At 44.4% G+C, this 24,872-nt stretch overlaps 1 protein-coding gene across 2 annotated transcripts in view; it reads left to right on the top strand.

Annotated features, from left to right (window-relative positions):
• The window catches only part of Mcph1 (microcephalin 1), a 206,050-nt gene that overhangs the window by 31,527 nt on the left and 149,651 nt on the right, over positions 1 to 24,872 (top strand). For both annotated transcript variants that reach the window (XM_052751775.1, XM_052751774.1), the window contains exon 9: positions 8,668 to 8,768. In XM_052751775.1, coding sequence (XP_052607735.1) covers positions 8,668 to 8,768 — 101 coding nt within the window. The remainder of the gene's footprint in view (positions 1 to 8,667; positions 8,769 to 24,872) is intronic.

Here is a 24,872-nt window from a genome sequence, read left to right on the forward strand (position 1 = left end):
TGTCTTGAGTTCTGAGGTTTTATCCTCTTTTGAAGCATTTGAATATTATATGATATTTTAAAACCATATGAATATTATATGATATATAAATATAAATTAAGTAGGATACAACTGGTTCCAAACAGCTTGGTACATCCTAAGCCCCAGCATTGCAGGTGTGCTGTCCTTAGAAGCAGGTGTATTTCTTCATCCAGAGCTCAGCCTTTCTGAGCATCAGGCTTCAGAAACAGAGGGTGAAGGGCATGGGCATGGGGTGGCCCTCCAGGACTACAGGAGATTGGGAGGTTTGGTGATGATGAAGGGGGTTGGCTTGCTGGTACACAGACAGGGGACTTGTGTAACTTGGGTTGACTCTGATAGTTCTGTAAACTGTCATGTCTTCCCACAAGACAAACATGGACTCATGGGGCAAGATAACACCTATCTAGCCTAAACCCAAGCACTTTCTTTTATACTAATAATATTAAGACTCATGGATATTTTACATTGTCCACAGCCTGGACTCAGGCCAGTCAACTCTTTGGGGATCCACCATAGATACAATCATAAATCCTTGGGCTGAAATGGAAATTCCGTACCTGCTCCAGCTGGAGCTAGGAAGGCTACTCTGCACATGTGCTTGGCCCTCCAGGTCCCTCCAGTTGAATGAAAGGCTTTCTGTGTCTGCTTTCATCTCACTTGCACTTGTTGACTCTAAGATAGTGTGCAGGAAGGTTTCTAAAGAAAGTTCCCAATAGTTCAGACATTGAAATAGTGGGGTAGAATCATTAACTCTTCGCATTTTTATTCTCTAATTTTATAAACAATAAACAAGAAATTTCCATTGTTAAAAAGAATAAACTTTCCCATCTCAAGTCCTCACTTTCTGCTTTGTATCATTCTTGAATTACTACTGAAGGTTAGTTGTAGACCTTTTATTGTCTCGTACATACTTCTTGTTTGTAAGGAGATAGCAGAGAAGGAAACACTGTCACCTCTACCTCCAACAGACTCTAGAGTCCTAGGAGAAGACAGATGGTAAATTTAAATAGGACATGGTGTCAGCTAGTGAGTATATCCAAGGGTGCACAATAAAGAAACAGCTGACACGACTGCCCCATGGTATAGTTACGGTTTTTATTGTAGATATGAGAGAACAGCCAGAGGCGTCTGGAAGAGTCCAGAGCAGAGAGAGAAAGTAGACTGGACATGGCCAAGGCTAGGGGAGCAGGAGAGCAGAAGAGAAGAGTGGAGATAGCAGACTCGTACAAGAATAATAAGAGAGCATAAAAGGGTAGCGGGTATAGTGAGAATAGCAGATGGTGCGGGGAGGATATCTGGAAGGAGTGGAAGTGAGAAGGGCTAGGATGCTAGTGTAGGCTTTGAAATGTAGAATAGGTACTTGTGATCCTGAGGGAGCCTGGAGGCCAGCATGGACTTTGATATGCAGCCATGGATATGTATCAATGGAGCCATATGTCCCTTCTGCCACACATGAGGAAAATGACTCCTTTTGGCAGATGGGAACCAATGTCACAAGTTCCTGAGGAATGCTGGCTTTATCCAACCACCAGAAATCATAATGTAGTCCAGGTGGATCTCATTTCTGGATATATGGACTGCCTTTCAGAGTTTGGGGAATTGAAGTTTCCTTTGGACCTGGCAGTAATTAGAAAAAGTGACATCCCGGGAGTATTGGTGGTTCCGTCAGGCACCCGGAAGGCCCCTCTAAGGAGGTATTATTGACTGTAGGCCAAGTGAGAGGGCACGTTTGTGTCTACTGGAGGTAAGTGCCAATGACTGAATGTCCTGCAGAAAGGAGGAGACCAGTGCAGCAACAAGCCATTGAGCCTCTGAGGCGGCCTGGGACAGTGATCACAATGTGGCAGGAATCAGATCCCCAGGCCCTTCCCTCCCCAGCAAGGCAGGGAGTTCCAGTTTGTTTTATGGTGTGATGAGAAGCCACTGGGGATCTTGAGCTGGAGTAACCAGATCTGATTTGTTTTCGTCGTAACCCTGGATACTTTGAAGAACAAACTGTAGTTTAGAAGCAATTACTGTCAACAGTATTTCCTTCCAGATAACTGTGTGTGTATAAACATACAAACGAAATACATTTAAAGGGATTCTCTTGCATGCGTAGAACCATATTATCCTGTAGCCCAAAATTGGCCTTTTAAAAACTCATAACAACATGTCTGATATATTCTTCAGAGAAGATATTTGTTTCTTTAGTATAATCTGTATTGAGGATCAGTGACATTTTCTAAAATGGATCAAAAGGATATAAATACAGATAATTAGAGAAAGACAGTTTTGCAAAATTTTTGTTGATGAAATTCAAAATTGAGTACAGTTTTTGGAATGCATGTCTGCTCTTCAACAGATTTCTTTGGTAGGGGGAGAATGAGTAACCCTGTGATTTAATTGGGACTCCAGTAGGTGAGCTTCCCATCAAACTTGATTGCAAATAATTCTTTAAGGCTGATGCATAAGGTATTATGTATTCACCCTTGAGGGTGCTCTTTTCACAAAGATTGGTCCTGTCCAAGTGTGATGCCAGTTCACAAGGAGATGGTTTCCAAGCCTCTTGGGTCCTAAGGCAGTGTTGATGTAACTGTAGGTTTCCTTTCCGTGTGTGCCTTCCAGCGGGCCCTTACCTTGCACATGGGTCTCTTGGCAGTGGGAGACTGAGCAGAAGCTCTTGGATCGTGTAGGTAGGGTGATCTTACAATTAGGATATTGTTTGCTTTGTTCTTTCATCAGGTCTGGGAAATGCTATAGGAACTATAGTCTGAATGCAGAAAGAAATATCTAAACCCAATTTGTGTGAGGGTGGTGTCATGCTTTCTGTTTCATTGTATTTATTTTGGGGTCACGATCTTACTACGTAGCATACTTGGTCTCCAGTTAGTAATCCTCCTGTCTCAGCCTCCGGGCTGCTGAGACTATGGGTATGTAGCAACACACTTCATTTTAACTTTTGACATTGCAAGGCAGGAAGCATGAAAAGCAGTTTGGTCATTATTGAGGTGACATCCTCTACCCCTGCTCCCTCTCACAGGAAGTCAGTTTGAATTGCCAGTAGATTAAAGTCTATCAGTTGTCCTGAGCACCTTGGTATACAGTAGAGCTCCTACTTGTCTTTGACTAATGATACTGATGGCGGGAGCTCCATATGTGTCTCACTGGAATACCAGCTGAGTTAGTCCTTTCCACACTATGCCCCACATCTGCCCATTGATTTAATGCACATTTTCTCCTGTGCAGCATGTGGTAGAATTGTACATGTCAGCATTTTATACACGTGTGTTCACTTATCTGTGCAGTTTGGCCATTTCCAAATATTGGATTCTTTTACAGAATACCAGCTGTTGGGAGTTGATGATGGACCACTGTCCTTCCAGCAGGTCTGGCTACCAGATCTTAAGGAAGGCAAGTTTCATAAACATTTGTTGGCCAGCAAAATGGGGGAAAGTCCTCCAAGTAGAGAGATCTACAGAAGGCCCAGCCTCTGCCTCTATAAAAGTTATTGTCTGCCTTAGACTACCTGGTATCTCTTGACTCTGTACTTTATTATAGGTCATTTAGGGATCAAGATGTGGCTGTTGTCTCCAGGAACACAAACTTCAGCTGGTACTGGATTTCTGTGCCCTGCCCATGCATGGTTTAGGGGGTGCTCTGTAATATCTAGCCAATCCATCCTTGAATCCACAAGTTTATCCAATGGGAAGCTTTCTGACCGCTTGATGACATCAATTACAGCCCATTTGTTCTAACCGTGGTGGCAGTTAGCAAGGCATTTTGAGATGGATTTGTGGACTTGTCTTTCAGGCATATCCACTTGTACTGTTTGAGATTGAGACTTTCATAATTACAAAAATGTTGGAGCTGGGATTCTTTTCTATTTGTTTTTTGAGACATTGTCTCCCTCTGTAGCTTAGCCTGGCCTTGGAGCAGTCTCCCTACCTCAGCCTCTAGATCAGTGGTCCTCAACCTTCATAATGCTGTGACCCTTTGATACAATTCCTCGTGTTGTGGTGACCCCTAACCCTAAAATTATTTTCGTTACTTTCATAGGTGTAATTTTGCTACTTTTGTTATGTATGTTTTGTTAATTTTGTTCTCAATCATAATGTAAATATATGTGACCGCTGTGAAAAGGTTGCTTGACCTCCAAAGAGGCTGTGACCCACGGACTGAGGACCACTGCTCTCGAGTGTTGGAATTACACTCCTGTTCCACTGTAGCTTTCTGCTAAGTTCTTTTTTTAAAATTTTTATTTGATCCTTTTATGACAACTAGGACAACAAAGCATGCGTACAATGAGGCTAGACTGAAAATAAGAGGCATCTAAGATGTAAAGTTTGGATAGAACACTGTGTCCACCCCTACCCCGACCTCCCCCAGCCCACAAGCTCTAACCCTACCCTGGATGACAATATTTGGAAGAAAATTTTGTTCAGATGAGATAGGCTGCCATCTGGAAGCCAGGTGGGTGGGCCCTTACCAGAAGCCAATTACCAGCATCTAGTCGAGATCCAAATCTTTGAATTCTCTGAAACAGAAGATTATTCCTTGTTATCAAGTCACCCAGTTAGGGCGTTTTAAGACAGTCATCAAACTGTTATGTGGAGGACCAGCCCCTTACTGGATGGAGGCTGACTGGAGGTAGGTGGCCAGGCATTACCATAGACACTCAAAATAGTTAGCTGGTTACATCTTATGCATACATAGACAGGAGGTCTAGAGAAGGGTCATTGACTTAGCAATGTAGGAACGGCTGGTGTTACAGGACATGATGTCACCCGGGGGAGCACAGATGTGACATCTTGTGAGAGCAGTGCAGGAGCAGACGCATAGCCCCGCAGAGGGTACCTGGGAGACTGGAGGTAGGACCAGGTTGGCCCCACAGCTAGCTCAGAGCCACATTAGGAAGCAATATAGGAATGTTGGTGTCCCAGAGTGAGAAAGTGCTGCCTCTTACAGCAGGCTCTTTAACCCTTTGTCTGCCTGCTACAGTCCATCCACCTCTTTTAGCAATTGAGGGCTTCAGTGGGTGGGCAGTTATCCAGGATTGAGGGAATCGTGACATTTAAAAGATGGCTGAAGAGGAAGAGGATTAGTGTGTAATTGGTTTGTCTCCAAAGGGATCCAATTTAGACATTTATAGGCAAAGAATGTTGACCTTAAAATGTTTCTGGGGCCCAGGATACAAATAATAGCTAGTTTGAATTCTAAAAAACCCTTAACTATTATTTTTTTTTTTAAGTTTACTGATTCATTTTTATACTTACTTATTAGGGGCATGCATTGTGCAGCGCTGCGCGCGCGCGCGCGTGCGTGCGTGTGTGTGTGTGTGTGTGTGTGTGTGTGTGTGTGTATCAAGACAACTTGAAGGAGTTAGTTTTTGCCTTCTACCACATAGGGTTTGGGGATTGGACTCAGGATCCTTTACTCACCGAGCCATCTTGCTGGCCCCTATTTTTATTTAGATAGAATTCTTGTTTTGTTTTGTTGTTTTGATTTAACTTCTTTATTGACTCTTGGGGAGTTTCACATCATGCACTCCAATTCTGCTCACCTCCTGGTTCCCCCCATACTCCTCTCCTCTGCTACACCCCCCCAAAAGAAAACAAAACAAGTAAGCAAACAAAAGCAAACATACCGCCCCCCACAAAACAAAACAACATTAAAATCTCTTTGCTTCTCCTCCTTTCCTGCCTCTCCATCACCTCTTCATTTGTCCTGGAGGCACTGGGGCCTCGGTGTGTCACACAGTACACCCCTTTGTCCTATCAGCTTTACTAGCAAATGTTCATTGCGATGAGTCACTGGTCTGGTTCAAGGCCTCTGGTTTCTGGTGCACCATCCTCAATGGATCCTCATCAGAACTCCTCTGGGATATCCTGTGGCCACCCCAAGTCTTGGGGATGACTGGTCCACAGGACCAGTCCCTTCACATGCTCTAGCAGGTCCTAGATGGGGTAGATGCTAGGGTGGGTCAACCCAAGGCCTGGCTGTAGGCCTGGTGGTAGCCCAGCTATTCGGTCCAGGCCACTGTGGCCACCCATCTTGGGTAAGGGAGCAGAGGTAACTCCCCTACATGCATGCCTTCACCACAGGTGAGGGGTGGAGGCCATCTCTCTTGCTATAGTGTCCAGAGAGAGGCAATACCAGCTTTCCCAGGGCCAGTGAAGGATGGGACTGGCTCAGCATGGCCCTCTGATTTCATTTGCCATGATTCCTAAGGCCTCCTGAGGTGACACAGGCCACAGACATTAACACAGACCCCAGCTGCAGCTGGACCAGGGACCTAGGCATGGCCCTTGGCAGTATCTTGGGCCCAGAAGACATCCTGGCTCTGGGTGGAAGGAATGGCCACTCGGGTGGGAATGGTTCTGGCAGCTGTATGGCTGCCAGATACCACCAAGGCCTCAGATTATGACCCCAACTCTAGGCCTCTGTGTGACCTTTGGTGGCAATGCATGACCTGCACTTCAGCACAGACCCCAGTTACGATAGGACAATGGACCCCGACATGGTTCTCGTCAACAGCTGGGTCTGTATGCACCACCGCCCCAGTGTCAGTATGGCCCTCTATCTCTGGTGTCTGCACAGCCTTCGATGGTAACAGGGTCATTGGACATCAGCACAGACCCTGGCTGCAGTAGGGCCATGGACCCTGATATGGCCCTCAGCTGCAGCTCTGGCCTAGAGGTCATCACCATGACATTGCACAGGCCACTCAGATCTGGATGCATCCTGGTCCTCGGGCACCAACCTGGACTCAGACAGCTGATCTGACCCTGGGCATCCTCATGGCACTAGGTGGCAACAGGAGCCACATAGATCAATCCAGACCCTGGCTGCTATAGAGCCACAGACCCAGACATGGCCCTTAGCAGCGGCCTGGACCTGGATGACACCATGCGTGGCTTTGGGTGGCAGCACAGGCCTCCCATATCTGTATGGCCCTGCTGTGGCATGGCCCCCAGACTCCAAACAAGCTGCAGGTTCTAGCCCAGATCCCTGGCCTCTGTATGGGCCCCAGTGCCAACCTTGACCACAGACTTCAACACAGACCCCAGCTGCAGCTGAGTCACACACCCAAACATAGCCTCAGGCAGCGGCTCGGCCTGGTCAACATCCTAGCTCCAAGTGGTAGTCCAGGCCACTCAGATCAGGATGGTTCGGGCAGCGACATGGCCCATGGACACTAGCAAGGCCACAGGTTGAGGCCCAGAATTGTGGTTTTGAAGCATGAATGGAATTTTTCAAGTGTGACTCCTCAAACACTGGTCCCTCTGGGTTTTATCATACTGTCCTATCTGCAAGGTAGACTTTGTTCTGCATACCCTTTAGTTTCTGCAAGTGCTTTTATTATTTTGCCTTGGAGCATATTTATGTGTGTGCCTAGCGTGTGCATTGGGCATTGTCTTCTGTTCTGGGCCATCTGCAGTGGCAGCCCTCACCCTGTGCTTGCCCATGGACCAGGGTACAGGTAGGATGTGCAGTTCAGCTGCCATCACCTGCCACAGCTGCTGCCTGCCAAGATCGTAAGTGTGGCTCATGTGTGCCCCATGTATGTTTTCCTTAGAAAGCCCAACTAATCTTAGTAAGCAGACTCCTGGAGAAGAATATGAACAGAGAGCTCATGCAAGGCTGCACCTGTAAGGGTCAACTCGCACCCTCTCCATTCTGTGCAGCTGTCGTCTCACGGAGCCACAGGGAGCGCAGTGGATTCTCTTGTGGGTTTTTGTGGCAAGAAGTTGGTTTAATGTGAAAATCTAGGAGGGAGCAAAATCAAATATGTGCAGATTAAAACCTGGAGCTTTGTACTGAAGACTATTCTAGAAGAACTAAGTCCAACGCCAGGTTTTATTATTATTTTGTAATAACCAATTGCATCTAACAGGCGTCTTTTCTGAGAAGCTGGCTTTTATTATTTGGTAATTTAGAGTTGTTTTGGATGGTGCCTAAGGAACATAGGCGCAAACACACAGGTATGGTGAAGCACTGACCAACCTTGGAATTTGCTGGGATGTTTGCAGGGAATTGCCTGCTAACTCTGAATAGATTTTTTTATTTTTATTTTTGGAGCTTGTAGATGAATGTGGTGTCTGTGTGTGGTCATATGTGTGGGAGCACACGTACATGGTATCTGCCATTGCTCTCTGTCTTAGTCTTTGAAGCAATGTCTCACAGTTGAACCCAGTGTTCACCTATGAGGCTTGTCATTACGCTGTAGAGAGTTTGGGTCTGGTTAATTCTGGTGTGTGATGCTTTTATTTATTTGCAAGTTTTACGGTTTAATTAAAACACAGAGACAGACAGACAGGCAGGCAGACAATATGGCTATCGAGCTTGCTCTGGGATCCTCCTGGTTCAGCCTTCCAAGTACTTGAATTACTAATGGGTGCCACACCAACAGGGTGTTTATGTGGGTTTGGGGATCCAGACCCTAGTCCTTAGACTTGTGTGGCAAGTGCGTTATCTATTGAGTTGTTTCCCCAGCTCTCTAACTAGATCTTAAAAGAGCTAGGTGAGTATGGCTGTGATTGGCAGAGTCTGCAGTATTCTGTTCCCATTAGGCATAAACAGAATGCTTAATTTTTGTTGTGCCTAACTTACATTTGCATTCAATCCATGTTATTTCTAACTAACCTTCACTTCACCTGGTTTTAGGTGTTAAAAATGGACCAATGAAGCCTGAAACTTCAGACAGCTCTTGTACAGGCCTTGTCAGACCTCGACAGAAAGCAAAGAAATGTGACAAAGGACAAAAGGTCAGTAGATAGAAATAGAATTCCAAACCTTCCCATGCTCAGACATCATAATGATTACTCCATGCACCGTGTGTTTGTTTACGAAATTAATTACAGGTGAATGTGGGCAGTTTGGGTATAACACTGAGAGGTCTGAAGCCATCCAGGATGAAGTGTTGGCATCCACAAACCTCAATTCCTCATGTCACTTTACCACCACGTGCCTGGCCGTGAACAAGCCTCCTGCCACTCTCAGGCACAGTGGGGGCCAGTGTCTTGCTCTGTCCTAATTTGCAAAATATTCACTAGATAGGAGTAAAGCGCTCAGATGTCCTTCATTTGTGAATAAATCAAGGCCTAACATAAAACCCTAAGACCAATAGTCAAAAAGCTCATGGAGTATATGGTGGTGAACTTGAAGTCAGTATGGTAAGGCGAGACCTTGCTATAGGCCAGGAAGATGGCTGCAGAGGCTTGATTGCTTAGGCGTTGCTAGAAGTCCTGATGTAAATAGAGGTGTGGAGAGGACCATGGTCATGCTTTTGTCACTTTGTGGGTTTGAAGAACGATAGAAATTTCTTGCTATGTGATTTCTATTTCAGCTTCCCAGCACATTGAGATCGTTTATGTAGGGTGGGGATGGGAGTTTGTTTGGCATCTGGTATTGTTATGAGTCAACAAAAACACTGGGTTCAGTTTGTTGATACTGAAAGCTGACTGTAGGATTGTAGAATTAGATTGGTAAATTAAGTACAGCTTCCTCATTTGAATCATCTCCAGGTTAAGCTAGTATCTGTCATTTCCCCCTCCCCGCTCAGAAATGAAGAATTTTGCCTGCTTGTTTTGATCCTTAATAGATTTAAAGATAATCTCCGTTAAACTGAAATTTGAGACTTTGACAGGGCCTTGTTTTTCTGTACAGTGCAAACCAAAAGATTCCATTTTACTAAGCACGAAACTTGTTCCTGTTATCTTTGTGACATCCTGTGAGTGAGCCAGGGATGTCGCTCAGCAGTATGCCTGTCTGGGATGTGCAGGGCCCTGGGTTTGATCCCCAGAGCTGCAAAGAAATGAAAATCTTGTAATTGAGTGTTAATGTTGAAAAGAGGGTTTCGATGGGCGGTGGTGGCGCACACCTTTAATCCCAACACTTAGGAGGCAGAGGCAAATGGATCTCTGTGATTTTGAAGCCAGCCTAGTCTACAGAGGGAGATCCAGGGCAGCCAGAGCTGCACAGGGAAACCCTGTCTTGAAAAACCAGAAATGAAGGAAAGAAAAGGTGGTTTCATCTGCTAATTATTGTGGCACATGTAGACAGACAGTCCTGCTGGCCAGAGTACAAGGTTTTCATGTATGCTTCTGCTGTCGGGATGAACACAGCTAGATGTTTCTCTGGGCACTAATGATCTTCTGCCCCTAAAGCAGCAAGGGTCGGTATTGTCCCGTCCTAGCAGCCCTGCAGAGGCAGGCCAGTCAGAGTGGATAATGCTGAATCCTGTGTCACATGGAGATTTGAGGTGAAGGGTAAGGAGTCAGAGACTGGCAAGTGTGGACCCCAGAGATGCAGAACAGTCCTGGGGTTCCTGAGAAGACTCGAGGTCTAAGCATCAGGGGCAATGAGGTACCCTGTGACAGTTGTTCCGGAGTGCTGTGTTTATGGTGAGCCTCCTTGTTTGATCTTTGAGTCATTCTGGGAAACTACCAGCTGTTGCCACTTCCGCCCATTTTCTCAACTCTGTATTGCTGGCAGTACAGTGTTACCATGCGCTACCCTTTGCTTCTGGAGTTCATACCTTGTGATGTTTCTTTTGTCTTGGATCTGTTTGTAAGACAGGATTTCACTCTGTAGCCCTGGCTGGCCTGGAACTTGTTGTGTAGACCAGGCTAGCTTCAAATTCAGAGATGCTTGCCTCCTCCTGAGTGCTGACGTTAAAGACATACAAAGCCAAGCCTGGCTTCTCTTGTATCTTTGCTTATTTTTTTTTTAAATCAGTTTTGTTTCTATCTCCCCTTTTGTTCACTATAAGTCCATTGCAATGCTAAGTCTACAAACTGAAGTTCCTCACCACTCATTGCTCTCTTTGGTTCTTGTAGCTTTATTTGAATTTATTTTGTCATTTTCAGTTCTGGACCATGCATGCTCATTTCGAAGTCTGTCTCTGACACCTCTGCTTTCCCTTGTTTCTGTTTTCATTATCTGCACTTTCTCATAGTTTTTAGTCCTATATTCCACAGCAAGTAACATGTTGGTTTGGTGTCCAGTCAGGAGACGGGCTGGTTAAGAGCTGGGCCTCTGTTTTGGGGAGTCTGAATGTCCTAGGGAATGCAAACCTCAGATGCCATGTCAGCAGTTCGGGTCTTGCCACTGGCTGCCAGGGTAGTGATGTCACGGACATTGCTTGCCCGTTCCTAGCTTGTATAGTTTTCTGACTGATCCCAGTTTGTTGGTAGATTGACAGGACTCAGTCTATCACTACTGGAAACTATGAGTTAATTTTTATGGTCTTTTTAAGAAAGAAGACTTAAAATGATGGGTATTAAGTATATGTGTGTGTATATATATGTATATGTGTATATATGTGTGTACATATTTATACATACTTTTAAAAGGATGTATATATTTTAAAGGATGTGTGTGTGTGTGTGTGTGTGTGTGTGTGTGTGTGTGTGTGTGTATATCCTTTTATCGATTGGTTGGTGGGGGATTGTAGGGTATGAAAATATGTATATATGTGTACACTTGCATATGGAAGACAAAGTGAACATTGTTCCACACTTTATTTCTTGAGACGGGAACTGAACCTGGAACTCACTGAACCTGGAACTCACTGATTGGCTAGACTGGCTAACCATCAAACTTCAGGGATACACCTGTCTCCATCTCCCCTCGACCCTGCCCCCAACCTGACTTTTTCCATGAATGCTGGGGATTTGAACTCTGAGCCTCATGCCTGTACTGAAAGTGTTTCACCCTACCCCACCCACCCCCAGCATCTCTACAGTTCCCTATATGCATCCCTTTGTAAAAAAAGTAAGGAAAGATTAAGTCAGAAGAATTTTTGAAACAGTTGTTCAAGAAAAATACATTAAACATCTAAGTGATTGTTCTGGTTAGTTGTTTTATCAACTTGACACAAGCTAGAGTTATCTGGGAAGAGGAACCTCAACAGAGAAAATACCTCCATCAGATGGCTTGTAGGCAAGTCTGTAATGCATTTTCTTGATTCATGATCAATATGGGACAGCCCATCCACTGGGGGCATTACCACCCAAGTAGTCCTGAGTTGTATAAGAAAGCAGCCTGAGCAAGCCATGAGGTACAAGCCAGTAAGCAGCACCCTCCATGGCCTCTGCAGCAGCTCCTGCCTCCAGATTCCTGCCTTGACTTTGCTCAGTGATGGACTTAAAAGCCGTAAGGTGGAATAAACCCTCTCCTCCCCAGGTTGCTTTTTGTTATGGTGTGTACCACAGCAATAGACACCTTAAAACAGTGCTCTTACCTGAGTTTCTCTTTAGCGGGAACAAATACAATTCAACAAAGAGTTTATAGTCTCAAATTTATAGCTTCCATTAGAATGTTTCTGATTAGACACCCACTTTCAATAGGAAAAGTATGTTTACAAATCAGTCTAGAATCAGTCTCTTTTAGATTGACAATTTTAAATACTTGTAAATTTTCCTCTTTTTATGCTGAGGACTTGGTTAAGCAGTTTATCAGCTCTCCTCTCTTAGTTTATAGTATGTTTAGTTGTAGGCAATGATAAAGTTATGCATCATTCCAGGGAGGGAGGAATATGAACTACTCAGGCAAATTGACCATTGAGGATTGTTGAGCATAGAACCGGAGGAAGCTAAATGCGGGCTTCATGCTTGAACTCCGGAAAAGTACATGAACTCTGTTCCTCCACGGTTTTTCATTTGTTCTGTTACTTCTGGGCTTGTTGTTGTCCGAAAGATTATTATCCTCAACAAAAATTTAACCTGAATCATCAACTGCATAGCTCTTGGTCAGTGGCTGAGTTTTTAAAATCTCATTTTGGGGCTATGCCTGCCAATCCAGGTTGTTCCACAGGAAGACAAGCTGTGGGTCAGAGCACAGAGGGTTTGCAGATGGCTTTCGGAGATGCAAAGCCTTGGGGAGAAACAGAGGACCAATGTACTGCACCTATTTTGACAAGGTTTTTGTTGTTGTTTCAAAAGAAACCATACACCAGATAGAATGCTTACATTTCTATTAGCATTTTTAAAAGATTTTGCATTATTATTATTATTATTATTATTATTATTATTTGTGTGTGTATGCACATGTGTGCTGCAGCTTACATATGGACGTTAGAGGACATCTGCAGGACTTCCTTCTACTGTGTGGGTTGTCAGACTGCACAGCAAGTCTTTTTACCACCTCAGACATCTTCCTGGCCCGGAATACTCACATCCTTAAAAGCCGTGTACATGAGCGAAGAAACAAATAGCTTGCATGTATTTTAATAATTGCTGTTCTCCCAACTTTATTACGCTGTGAGTCTATAGGGGCATGCTCTGTGATGTCTTGCAGTACTCTGCGTGATACAGCACTCCATGGGATAAGGGATGTAGTGATGTCCCTCGTGTGTGTGTGTGTGTGTGTGTGTGTGTGTGTGTGTGTGTGTGTGTGTGAATATTTACATGTGTATGAGTACACATGTGTGAGTATGCATGCATATGGAGGCCTGAGGTAGGAACTGGGAGCCTCCCTTGGTTGCTCTCCCCCTTACTCATTAACTCAGGTCTCTCAGTTGAAACCAGAACTGGCCAATATAACCAATCTGGGTAGCCAGCTTCCTCCAGGGATCCCCTGTGTCTACCGTCCGAGCACTGGGATCGTAGATTGGCTACCGCACGCACCCCGTAGGTTTGTAGAGCTAAACCTCAGCTCTCACGCTTGCACACAGTGCTGTACCCACTGAGCCATCTCCCAAGCCCTCCCTTGTACGCTTTCATTTGTTTTATGTGTGTGGATGTCTTGCCTTTATGTGTGTCTGTGTACCATATTGTGCAGTGCTCACAAAGACCAGAAGAGACACCAGATCTCCTTGAACTGGAGTTCTAGATTCTGAGCTGCCATGTGGATGCTGGGAATCAAATGTGAATCCCCTGGAAGAGCAGCCAGTACTCCTAACCACTGAGCCATCTCTCCTTCCCCTCTTTCACTTTGGACTCAGCATGTTTTGGTCATTTCTTGTGCTCTCTGTCACCACTCCATTGGAATTGTTGCCACATAGTGTGTGTTTTTGTTGTTTTTTGTTTTTGTCTTTTTGTCGATGCTCCTAGAGAGGTGGGTTTTGTGTCAGTGAAAGATGGAGTCTCTCCTCAAGGTTGCATGCTGCAGTACATCACTGAAGTTGACTCCTGACTTAAGTCCTACTCTTTCCTCCATGAAAAAGACCCTCCAGACATGTATCTCATTGTTATGATAGAATGAATGGTTTTCCATTTACTGTAATTCCAGGACTTTGGCTGTATGCCTTTAGATATTATGGTGGAAGCTTTGATTTCAAGCTTAACTTTCAAGTTGAAATAGCAGTGATTCATCCAAATGACAGGTGATGTTTGTTTTTGTTCTTGGAAATTCAACATGAGTATTTATTATTAAGAGAGTCAGGGAACTGTCACACTTCCTCTAAGATGACACGTTTTATAAATGTCCCCGTAAACAGTTTCCTGCTGTTTATTCCTGCTGGGTGCACTGAGATAGGGCCGGTCTCAGGGTGGGGCCATTGAGAGCCTTTGGGAGATGGACTCAGGGAGACGGAGCGTTGATTTCTGACAGGTGTTTGGTGATCTGCTGCTAGTTTGATAACCCTTCCTGGCAAACCAAACCCGGAGCTGGGAGAGGTGGGATGAGCTCTCGTTGTGACAGGTGTGGGCTTCAGCAGATGCTGCTGTATGAAGCTACGTAGAAACCAGTGGCATCTTGATGGCCCACAATAACAGTCTGCTCCCATGTTTCTATAGAAAATATTTAATGCATTCTTCAAAGAGCTTTGGATTCATTGTGAAGTGTGTTGCTCGGAAGTCATCAAATACAGCCGTGGTGGTGCACATGGCTGTAATCCCAGCATTCAGGAGTGGGAGGCAGGAAGATCAGAAGTTCAAGATCATCCTCAGCTGTGTAGTGAATTCAAACTGTGTAGCAAATTGAACAGAAGTCTCTACCAAACCAATTACTAATAAGAAGAGCAATGTGAATGTGTTTAGCGTGAGCTATGTGAAACCCTGACTCAGAACCAGCAGCAAGAACAATCTGGAGATATATAGTTGGACTAGATATGGTAGAAGTGGGGGCCTATTGGACAGATTCCCCTAGACCCTCAGTGACTTCTGGGCCACACACAGCTGGAGGCCAAGGTGACAGTGCACTTCCTACTGAGAGTCTGGTAGGCAGTCAAGACTCCGGGCAAGGTTGAGTCATCAGGTCCCATCTGAATATGTTTTATTAGTTACTTTTGGTCACTGTGACAAAATGCCTTACAAAAGCAACTTAAAGAAGGCAGAGTTTATTTTGACTTACAGTCTGTGGTGGCTTTGAGTTGTGATAGCAGACGTTTGAGACTACTGGTCTCATTTCATCTGCAGTCAGGAAACAGGTGAATGCTGGTACTCAGCTCACTTTCTCCTTTGTATTCAGCCCAGGACCCCACCCCATGGGATGGTGCCACTCATCTGTAGTTAAATCTTTCTGGAAATGCCTTCATAGGCACACCTAACATTGTGTTTCCATGGTGATTCTCTTAAGTCTAGTCAGGATGCCAATGGAGCTTTACTGTCCCATACCTGTGACTGCTGGTTTCTAAGGTCTAGTTTATTAAATATACTATTTGGAGGATGTTAGCTAAATGATAGTTAGCCCAAGTAATCTACTTAAAAATATCAAGTCCTTCAATTCGAAGGATTCTCTGGGACTAACACAGCTGATTATGTGGGTTGCTACCCAGTCCTTTGCCCCCTGAGTAACATACCTGTTCTCCAGAGAGTCACCACCATGCTGGTAACCATGCCTGCCAAGTGCCCCACACTGTGTCCATTCTGTCCCCCAATGACTCAGCTGAGCTAACCACATTCATGATGTTCTTTCTCGTGCTGAGTTGGTGACCCACTTCTGTCCCATATGATGTGAGAGAAGTCTTCCTGTGAAGTTCCTGGGACAAGTGTTCTCTCATGGAGATACCCCTGGGAAGAAGGGGCTGGCCATGTCCCCTGGAACATCTACAGCCTGAGGTTGAAGCCAAGAGTGAAGTAAGGAAAGGAGAGTAGAAGGCAAGGCCTGCAAACCTCACACTGTTTCCATGGAAATCAGATGGCTGTGTGCCTAAGGGAAGGGCTGCTTCAGTTAGGAGCCCCGGGGAACATCGTGTGTGCAAAGCATAGGAGGTAAAGCCAGTCGACTTCATGTTGTGTCTAGTATCACTGGACCTTGGTTGGGTACCTAAGGGCGGGGCTGCCTCAGTTATGAGCCTTGCATAACACCACACACAGCAGAGGAGCGTGACCTCTGGACCTCTGCCCATCTGCCCAAAAGCCTAGATCTCACTTCAGACATGTTGCTTTCCCAAGCAGGACTATACTTCCTCCCTGGCAAGACAAAGACTTCCTCTCCATCACTGGGTTTTTATTCCTTTGCCTTTCCTTAATTCTCTGACATTTTGACCCTTTTAAATAGTATTGTTCTCTTGATATTCAGAGTTATTACTTATAATACAGGGTGATTTGGGATTTTTATTTTGCTTATTTTTTTTAAAGAAATAACAGAGGGAGAAACATTAAGTAGAGAGTGACATATAAAAGCTGCCAATTACAAATCAATGAGGCATTATATCAGTTAAACTAAGTTAAGAAGCATTTCAGTTTTATTTTTGGCATGCTTTTGTGGCTTTTGGATGTAAGTGGAGATTTATGTCAATGTCTGTCCAAGAAAATCTCATGTCTGTTGACTGTCAGATTAGAGCAATTTGGGATGAGGGATCTTCATCCTTAGATTTTCAATAAATATGTTTTAATAAATTACAGTGTTTTTTGTGGAATTATCCTGTTTTTCTTTTTAAAATGTATTTGCTCCATATTTCTGTTTTGTATTTAAAAACCTAAAATCTTTTTCAGTGTTAGAATTTTTTTCTTTTTCCCATTTTTTGTATTTTTCTTGACTGGTTCCACTTCTAGTATACTTTTTAAAAAAACAATATAAATGTGTAAGTGTGTACATCTACACACTTGGATTAGTTCCCAAAGAGGTCAGAGGGTGTTGGGTACCCTCCGGTTGGACTTACAGGCGGTTGTGAGCTGCCCAGTATAGACACTGGGAACCAAACTTAGGTCCTCTGGAAGGGCAACAGCTGTTCTTAACCCCCAAGTTATTTCTCCAGCCCTCTGTATCCTTTTTTAAGGTTTACTTATTTTTATATTGTGTGGGCGTGTTTTACCTGTGTGTGTGTGTGTGTGTGTGTGTGTGTGTGTGTGTGTGTGTATGAGTACTACCTGTATGTAGGGCCTGCAGTGCCCTTGGAGGCCAGAAGTCATTGGGTCCCCTGAAACTGAAGTTAGGGATGCTTGTCAGCTACCATAGGTGTTCTGAGAACCAAATTTGGGACCCCTAGAAGAGCAGCAAGTACTTAAAACCATTGAGCCTTCTCTCCAGCCCCATTTGTATCTTTATAAAAATAATTTGGATATCAGTGACAGTTTGCTTGGATATGCATTATGTTTTTAACTATAAAATTGTTCCTTCGATGCTTGTTTAATTTTTGATAGCTTAAGTGTATACAGTGTGTTATGTATGAACTCACTCACCTCTTACTCTCCTATATCCCTCTCCTACTCTGTAGACCCTTCCATCTAATCCCTTCATACTTTCATGACTTATTTATTTTGTACAGGTCTTGTGCAGCGGGCCACAGCTACTTTGTGCTCATGATTACGTTGGCTGTGCCATCCCCAGAAACAGTGTTTTACAGGCCTCTTCCTGTCCTCCTGCTCTTACTGTTTCCCAACCCCTTTTCCATAATGTCCCCTAGGTCTTGGGGTTGTTATAGATGCCCCATTTAGAGATGAGCGCTCAACAGCCGTTTGTTCTCAGCATTGTGACCAGTTCTGAGTCTCTATATTAACTGTCACTCCTTGCAAAAAAGAAGCTTCTCTGGCCAAAAAGGAGGGCAGCACTAGCTTAAGGGTGTAAAAAAAATGAGTATTTGGAAGGCATCTTGGCTACCTACAAGACTACTGCTACGGATGCCACGCACTTGAAGTGCAGGATGTGTGTCAGCCATTCTCTAACCTCCAGAAGAGACTTGAATTTATAGCTGCCGGCGTCTGGATAAGGACTAGTCCAGGGAGCGATGGGAACACTTTTCTAGGGGAAGGGTTGTCTTTTTGTTTTGGCAGCCTTTGTCCTTTGTCATAGCTGATTTACCCTTTTCATTTCCCCTGTAGTCACAGTGTTTTACGATTCTGACAGTGCTCATGTACTTACATGGATTTACACCAGGAGTGAACAAGATCAGTCATCTTTGAAAATGCTTGGATGATCTCCTCAGTTCACTCTGTTGTGTTTTTGTTTGTTTTTTCTAGACAGGATTTCTCTGTGTAACAGCTCTAGCTGTCCTGGAGCTCATCCTGTAGACCAGGCTGGCCTCGAACTCACAGAGATCCATCTGTGTCTATCTCCCAAGTGCTGAGATTAAAGGCGGGCACCACCACTGCCCAGCCAGTTCACTCATTTTTAAGGAAAAGTAATTTTACTGTTTATCTGAAAGCTGATGCCTAAACCCAAACAATTTTACAGTGTTTTATTCCTGAAATGTTTCTCTTTATCACTAATAAAACAAGTGCATCTGTTTGGTTTGACTTACTTTTGATCTTACCAAAGCAAAATAAACCGCAGTTTCCCAAATGTCACATTCTCTCCTTCCCGACCTCCCTCTTCTCTCACCCTCCCTCTCGACTCTCTGGAACATTTGCTTCAGAAACTTCAGAAAGTACTTTTTCTTAAGTTAACAGCCATGTTCACGGTGCATGCATTAGTGTTCCTTCCCAGTGGGGTTCCTTTTGTAGTTCTGCTTGATTCTGTGTGACTGACTGCATGACCAGAGGCTATGACTGTGGCCGGTGCTCTTCTATTCAGGACACAGTCTTGCCTGTTCTTTTTCCAGTGAGCAGCAGTATTAGAAGTAGAAGTTTGTTTTCTTTCTATAACATCATTCTACAATACATACCTTGCCGTGTGAGATGTGACCACAATAGGAGTTGGAAAATTAAATTTAAATGAATGTTTTGCAAATAATAACATGAAGGTTTCAGCTTCTCTTGAGTTTGTCCTCATGAGGCAGGTTCCTTGTACTTTGTGTGTGTGTGTGTGTGTGTGTGTGTGTGTGTGTACATGCATGCGTATAGGTACCTGTGGGTATATGTGTGTTCATGTCCACCCTTGGAGACCAGAGGGGTAGGTGTTGGATTCCCCAGTACTGGAGTTACAGTCAGTTGTGAGCTTCCCTCTGTGTGCCAGAAACCAGACTTGGGTCCCCTGCAAGAGCAGCTGGTGCTGGAAAGTGGTTGGTGGCCCTCGAACAATGCTGCCCCGGTCTCCACTATTGCACCAGCAGGAGCACCTTGCCTGGCAGGTCAGTGGTTCAGGGATTGCAGTCCTCAGCTGGGAAGACCCAACGATTCCTTGTCTCCCACCACAGCCTGAATAGCACCTTCTGGCACCACCAAGTCCACAAAACTCTTGTAGTTTTGTTCCCCAAAGTGATCCCTTGGGGAAGTTCTCCCAAAGGAGCCGCTTCTTTCACGTAGGATTTTGTGTGTTTGGCCCTCCATCTTCAGAGTTGTGGGAGTGGGGAGCCCCTCTGCCCAGCTCTTGCCTTCATTTAGTCACGTGTCCCATTCCTGCTGCAGCCAAGTACTTCCTTGTCTTTCCTTTGCCCCAGGATTGTATTTATAGTTGGTAGATTCTGATTGTTCACTAAAGTCTATGGCCCTTGGGGACAGGCATGACCTTTTGTGTGTCCCTCATATCCCATTCTATGCTTGGGTATTCTGGCTCACTAAATATTCAATTTCTGAGGGCTGCACAGCTGTAATAGTCTTTCTCAGTGATTAAATGTTTCTGTTCCTAATTAATTTTTGTTGCTATTGTTTTCATAATTAAAAAATTTTATTTTAAATAATTTTTTAAATTATTTTATTTTGAGATAATAATATAAATTTTATCATTTTTCTCTTCCCTTTCCTCCCTCCAAACCCTCCCATATAACCCCCCATACCTTACTTTCTTTCAAATTAATCCTTTCTTATTTCATTAATGGTGGTTACGTTCATATGTATTTATACCATAAATATAATTGGCTCACTCTGTATGATGTTACTTGTATGTGTGTCTCAGGGCTGACCATTTGCTGTTGGATAACCAATGGTGTGCTCTTCCCTGGAGAAAACCATTTCTCCCACTCTCAGCGTTCCTTAGCTGCCTGTAATTCTTTGTGTAGGGTTAAGGCTTCCTTGTTCAGCTCATGTTTAGGCAGTCATGTTGAGGAGACTTTATCAGTGTAGCTTCTGGTATTACTAGGAGACATGATCTCACAGAAAACTCCCAGAACCTCTGGCTCTTACAATCTTTCTACTGCCTCTTTCACAGTGATCCTCAAGCCTTGGGTATAGGAGTGTTTGGGGGATGTCTCCATTGGGACTGGGCTCCACAACTCTGCATTTTGATTGGTTTTGGTTTTCTGTAATGGTCTCCATCTGTTGCAAAGAGAAGTTCCTTGATTGGGGTGAGGAATACACTTTCCGCAGGGTGTAAGAACAAATACTTAGAATATACTTAGGAATTATGCTGGCTTAGATAAAGAGGTAGTGGTTGTAGATTGTTCTCCCAAGTCCATGACTTCACCAGCCCTGGGTAGTTGACTAAGTTTCCATTTCCAAGCATGTTTTTCCTCTTGTTGAGCAGGTCTTAAGTCCAATTAGAGAGCTGTTGTTACCGCCAAAGTATGTGTGCCATCACTGTACCCTACATAGGCCAGGGTTACGGTGCCATGCTGGTCATGGTTGTGGTTCATAGGTGTCATAGGTGGATAGAACGGCTGTTGCTTCCCTCCTTTGGAAGTTGGCATAGCACTTTCTGGTACTAAGAAAGAGTTCTCAGGGAAGAGGCATTAGGGCAGTTCCAGCTCAGGGCATCTGGGCCCTATGTTTGAAGTGCATGGTGTCTTCAGCACTAAGGATTCACCTTCCACCTCAGGGGTCAGGGGGAAACCAAGGGCACCTATTAGTTGTTCAAATGTTTCCTCGTTGCTGATAAATTTCTTTTCAAAACTGACCAAAGTTAACTTGGAGCTTGTAATTAGAGCGCTTGAAAAGCTATTCATTCAACTACACTAGTGTCATAGTCATAGTAAAAGACCTCCTGACCTAGCGGTGACCTGTTGTGTGTGTTCCCCGTCTTTATCAAAACCTTCCCAGGCATTTAAAACATCATGTGGTAGAGTGAATGGGAGACTACGCCAGCTGTGAGGCCCTATTGAGAGTGAGGTGACCCAGCAGACACACTGATACAGAGTGCTCAGAGCCCAGGAAGGACTGGGCGTCCCCTTTAGTGAGACAGGACATCTACGGGAGCCTAGGAGAACTTGGACCAGCGCAGCAAAGAGGAGGGAAAATAGAGAGCTGAGCAGGCTGATGCATCCCTCTTAGCCTGTCTGCTCCTACAGTGTGGGAGAGAGATAAAAGGCTGAGTGTAGTGTAAGAATCAGACGCCTAAGAACTGTAAGTACAGCTCATCCCTACACAAATGTACCTGTTGAGATGTGGTGGCCAGTGAACGAAAAACAGCAACCACAACAAAAGTACATGACTGCTCCTAAGTATGGGGGAAGAGAAGGTTTACTGTAGATATGAGGGAGAGCATAGTCAGAGGCATCTGGAATGTTCCAGACTGAACAGATGCATGAGAAGGGGGAAGGGGGACAAGAGAGGAAGAGGGGAACAAGGGAAGTACCTGGGAATCAAGAGACCAAGAGGCCAAAAAAGACCATGTAGCCAAAATGGCTGAGGTTAGATAGGAATCAGAAATGGGGAGAAGAGAAGCCCAGCCCCTCTCTGGACTCAAGAGTTTAGAGTGGGCGGGGGGGGGGGGGGGGGGGGGGGGGCGCGGTTACCAGCAAGGATGACCCTGTAACAGGTAGGGACTGTGGGAGACTGGCCACTTTGATGTGGTAAATCGGTTCCTCGGCCATTTGTCCTGAGACCTAAGAGCAAGCATCCCTTTTTTTAGGGACTTAGGGACCTTAAAAAGTAACTGTTACAGTGAAAGAACTATTTACTCGGCTAAAAGTTGTCTCAGAAGAAAGGCAGGATGGAGTTCTCAGGTAGGCAGTCAGCTGGGTCCAGGGAGGAAGGGAATGCTTGAGTTGCACAGTGCAGCCCTAAGTTGGTGTTGCCTGGAACTTGTGATAGGACAGAAGCGGGGCCCAAGCACTGTGTAGTGCTGTAACCAGCCCTCGGAGAACCAAGCACACGTGTGGTTTGGCTTGGTCTGCTGTGGTGCCCAGTTCTGCCAAGTCCATCTCCAGTTTGACCTTAGTTCTCAGGGAGATGACTCATTCTACCCCGAGTCAAGTGAGAGAAATCGGGGTTTGTACCAAGGGTTGAAGGAGATGGAAAGAAAAAGAGAATTTGGTAACTACTAGCGGGGATGCAATGGACCTGGTCACTAAGGTGGTAGGTGCTGGGAATGGGGAGTGAGTTCATCTCAAACATCACGGAACAGTTTTCATATATGAAGTTCAGAACTCACCCAGACAGTGGTAGAGCTGAAGTTAGAGGACCCGGGAAGGGACCTCAGACACTACCCCATGCCTCAGATACATTTTCTTCTATAGTCCCTCACTCACTGATCAAAGAACTTCTCTTAGATTTTTCGTAGTTACAAAGTAAGCCTGGCTTCAGTTCATTGATTTGCATAGATGATTGAAGCTAGTTCAATAGGACCTTAAGTTTATTTTATGGGCCTTTATTCTCCTCCCTCCCTCCCTCCCTCCCTCCCTCCCTCCCTCCCTCCCTTCCTTCCTAAAATTTATTTTGTGTGTATGAGTGTTTTGCTTACATGTGTATTTGTGTACTATATGTAAGTCTGGTGCCCAAGAGGTCAGGGATCCTCTGGAACTGGAGTTCTGTATGGTTAGGAGCCTCCATCTTGGTACTGGGAATCAAACCCAGGTTTTCTGTTAAAACAAGTGCCCTTACGAGCTGAGGCATCTCTCCAACCCCTGTGGGCCTTTCTGAAAGAGTCCAACTGCACATTTAACAGCCTCTTCAGGCTGGAAGCCGAGCCAGGCAGGAGCTTGCTGCCAGGTTAGCCACAGCCCCTTATATTGGATGACTTCCCTTTTTCTGAGATTCCCTCCATACCTGCCATGGCTACTCTGCTACAATGTGACTTCCTCACTCACTTGAAGGCTGAGGGTCCCTTAAGCAAGTCCCAGGCTTGTTTTGCAAAGAGAATGTTATAAAATTGACTCCCTAAAGCAAACTTGGGTTCCATAGATGTGTGGTGGCTGCTGATTAATATAACATTATTCTCAAATATGACATTGTGGACAAGGCTGCCATTGTGAACCAGTGTTTAATTACTTCCTGATAACATCGAAGACAAACTACATTTGAACCTCTGAGAAAAAAAAAAAATCACAGTTTCTGGATTCTGGAAAGACCAAACAGGGAGAAAGAATAATAAGCCATTTCCAAATATGCCCTTTCTGTTTACAAAAGTATGCTCTATCATCAAGTCATTATGAGATGATCCAGACAGCGTAAGAAGGGAAAGGGTCTCTGTCTAGTACACAGCACAGAACATGGACACATCAACTATATCCCAACTAAAAGTCTGGGACACTCCCATCCCATAACTCACTTACATATAGTAATAAACTGTTCTCCTTAGCTGGTTAGCAGTCCCTAGGGTCCATCTGCTTCTCGGAGTTCTGGAAACCCCAGTTTAATCCCCTGGGAGGGGGAATCAGAACAAAGCAAAACTCAAGGTGAGTGTGATTAACTTATTAGTGACCATTTTCAAATCCCAAAGATCTGATGAGAGTTAATTATAAAAATCATGGCAGCAGAGAGGTCAGGTTGAACATGGTGTGCAAAACATGAAGTTTAGGGAAGGCATCTGTAAATAATGATCAACCTTATTTTCCAAAAGAAGTAGGAATTACATCTATTTATAAAAGTAGGAGGGCCTAGCGGGATGACTTAGTGGGTGAAGGTGCTTGCCCCAAGCCTGACAACCTGAGTTCAGTCCGTGGGATTCATATACTGAGAGGAGAGGACTTGCAAGTTGTCCTCTGACCTCCACATGCACTCCAAGGCACTTGTGTATATAATAAATAATAAATAAACAAATGTGATTGAAAGTCTTACAGAAAAAAAAAATTCAGATGAAATAAAATAGCCCTGAGACATATTTGTGGTCTGCCAAGCATAAAATTAGAGCAAGCATTTCCAAGAGTTGCTAGTCTCTATAAGCCCTACACATCAGTGAAATGCTGGTAGAAGTAAAGTCCATTCCATTTCATTTCCATTCTACTACAGATAACCTGGGTGAGGCAAAGCATCTCTTGACAGTTCCCTGTGTATTGTCATCAGTAGAAACATGTCTTGTGGACACAGCTATGCCCAGGTCCCTGTTCTTACAAAGTAGCACACATACATCAGTGGTTTTCCAGGAAAAGTCACAGCTTTAGGTGCAAAATATTATTTTAGTTTGATTAGACAAAGACAAGTCTCAGAAGCTGTTAGGAAATTTTGAACACCTGATTTATAGGGCCATAGTTACTTAGAAATATGAGTAGAAGTAATATTAGTAGAAGGAGAATGAATTAAAATCTTTGCTAGAAAAGACAATGGAAGGTTAGCTGGTTTCCTCAAACCTAAAGTATTCAACTAATTTTATTTCCCAAAGATTTACCTAAATATGTGAGCTTGAATTATTAAAATGTTTGAGTTTAGTAGGAATCCCCCACACACACACACACACACACTATCCTTAACTTCTGAGGGCAGGGGTCTAAGGAATTTGTAGATTCAGGTGTATCT

This window comes from Peromyscus californicus, unplaced genomic scaffold (genome assembly GCF_007827085.1).
Source record: "Peromyscus californicus insignis strain IS unplaced genomic scaffold, ASM782708v3 Scaffold_23__1_contigs__length_62951481, whole genome shotgun sequence".
NCBI classification, from domain to species: domain Eukaryota; kingdom Metazoa; phylum Chordata; class Mammalia; order Rodentia; family Cricetidae; genus Peromyscus; species Peromyscus californicus.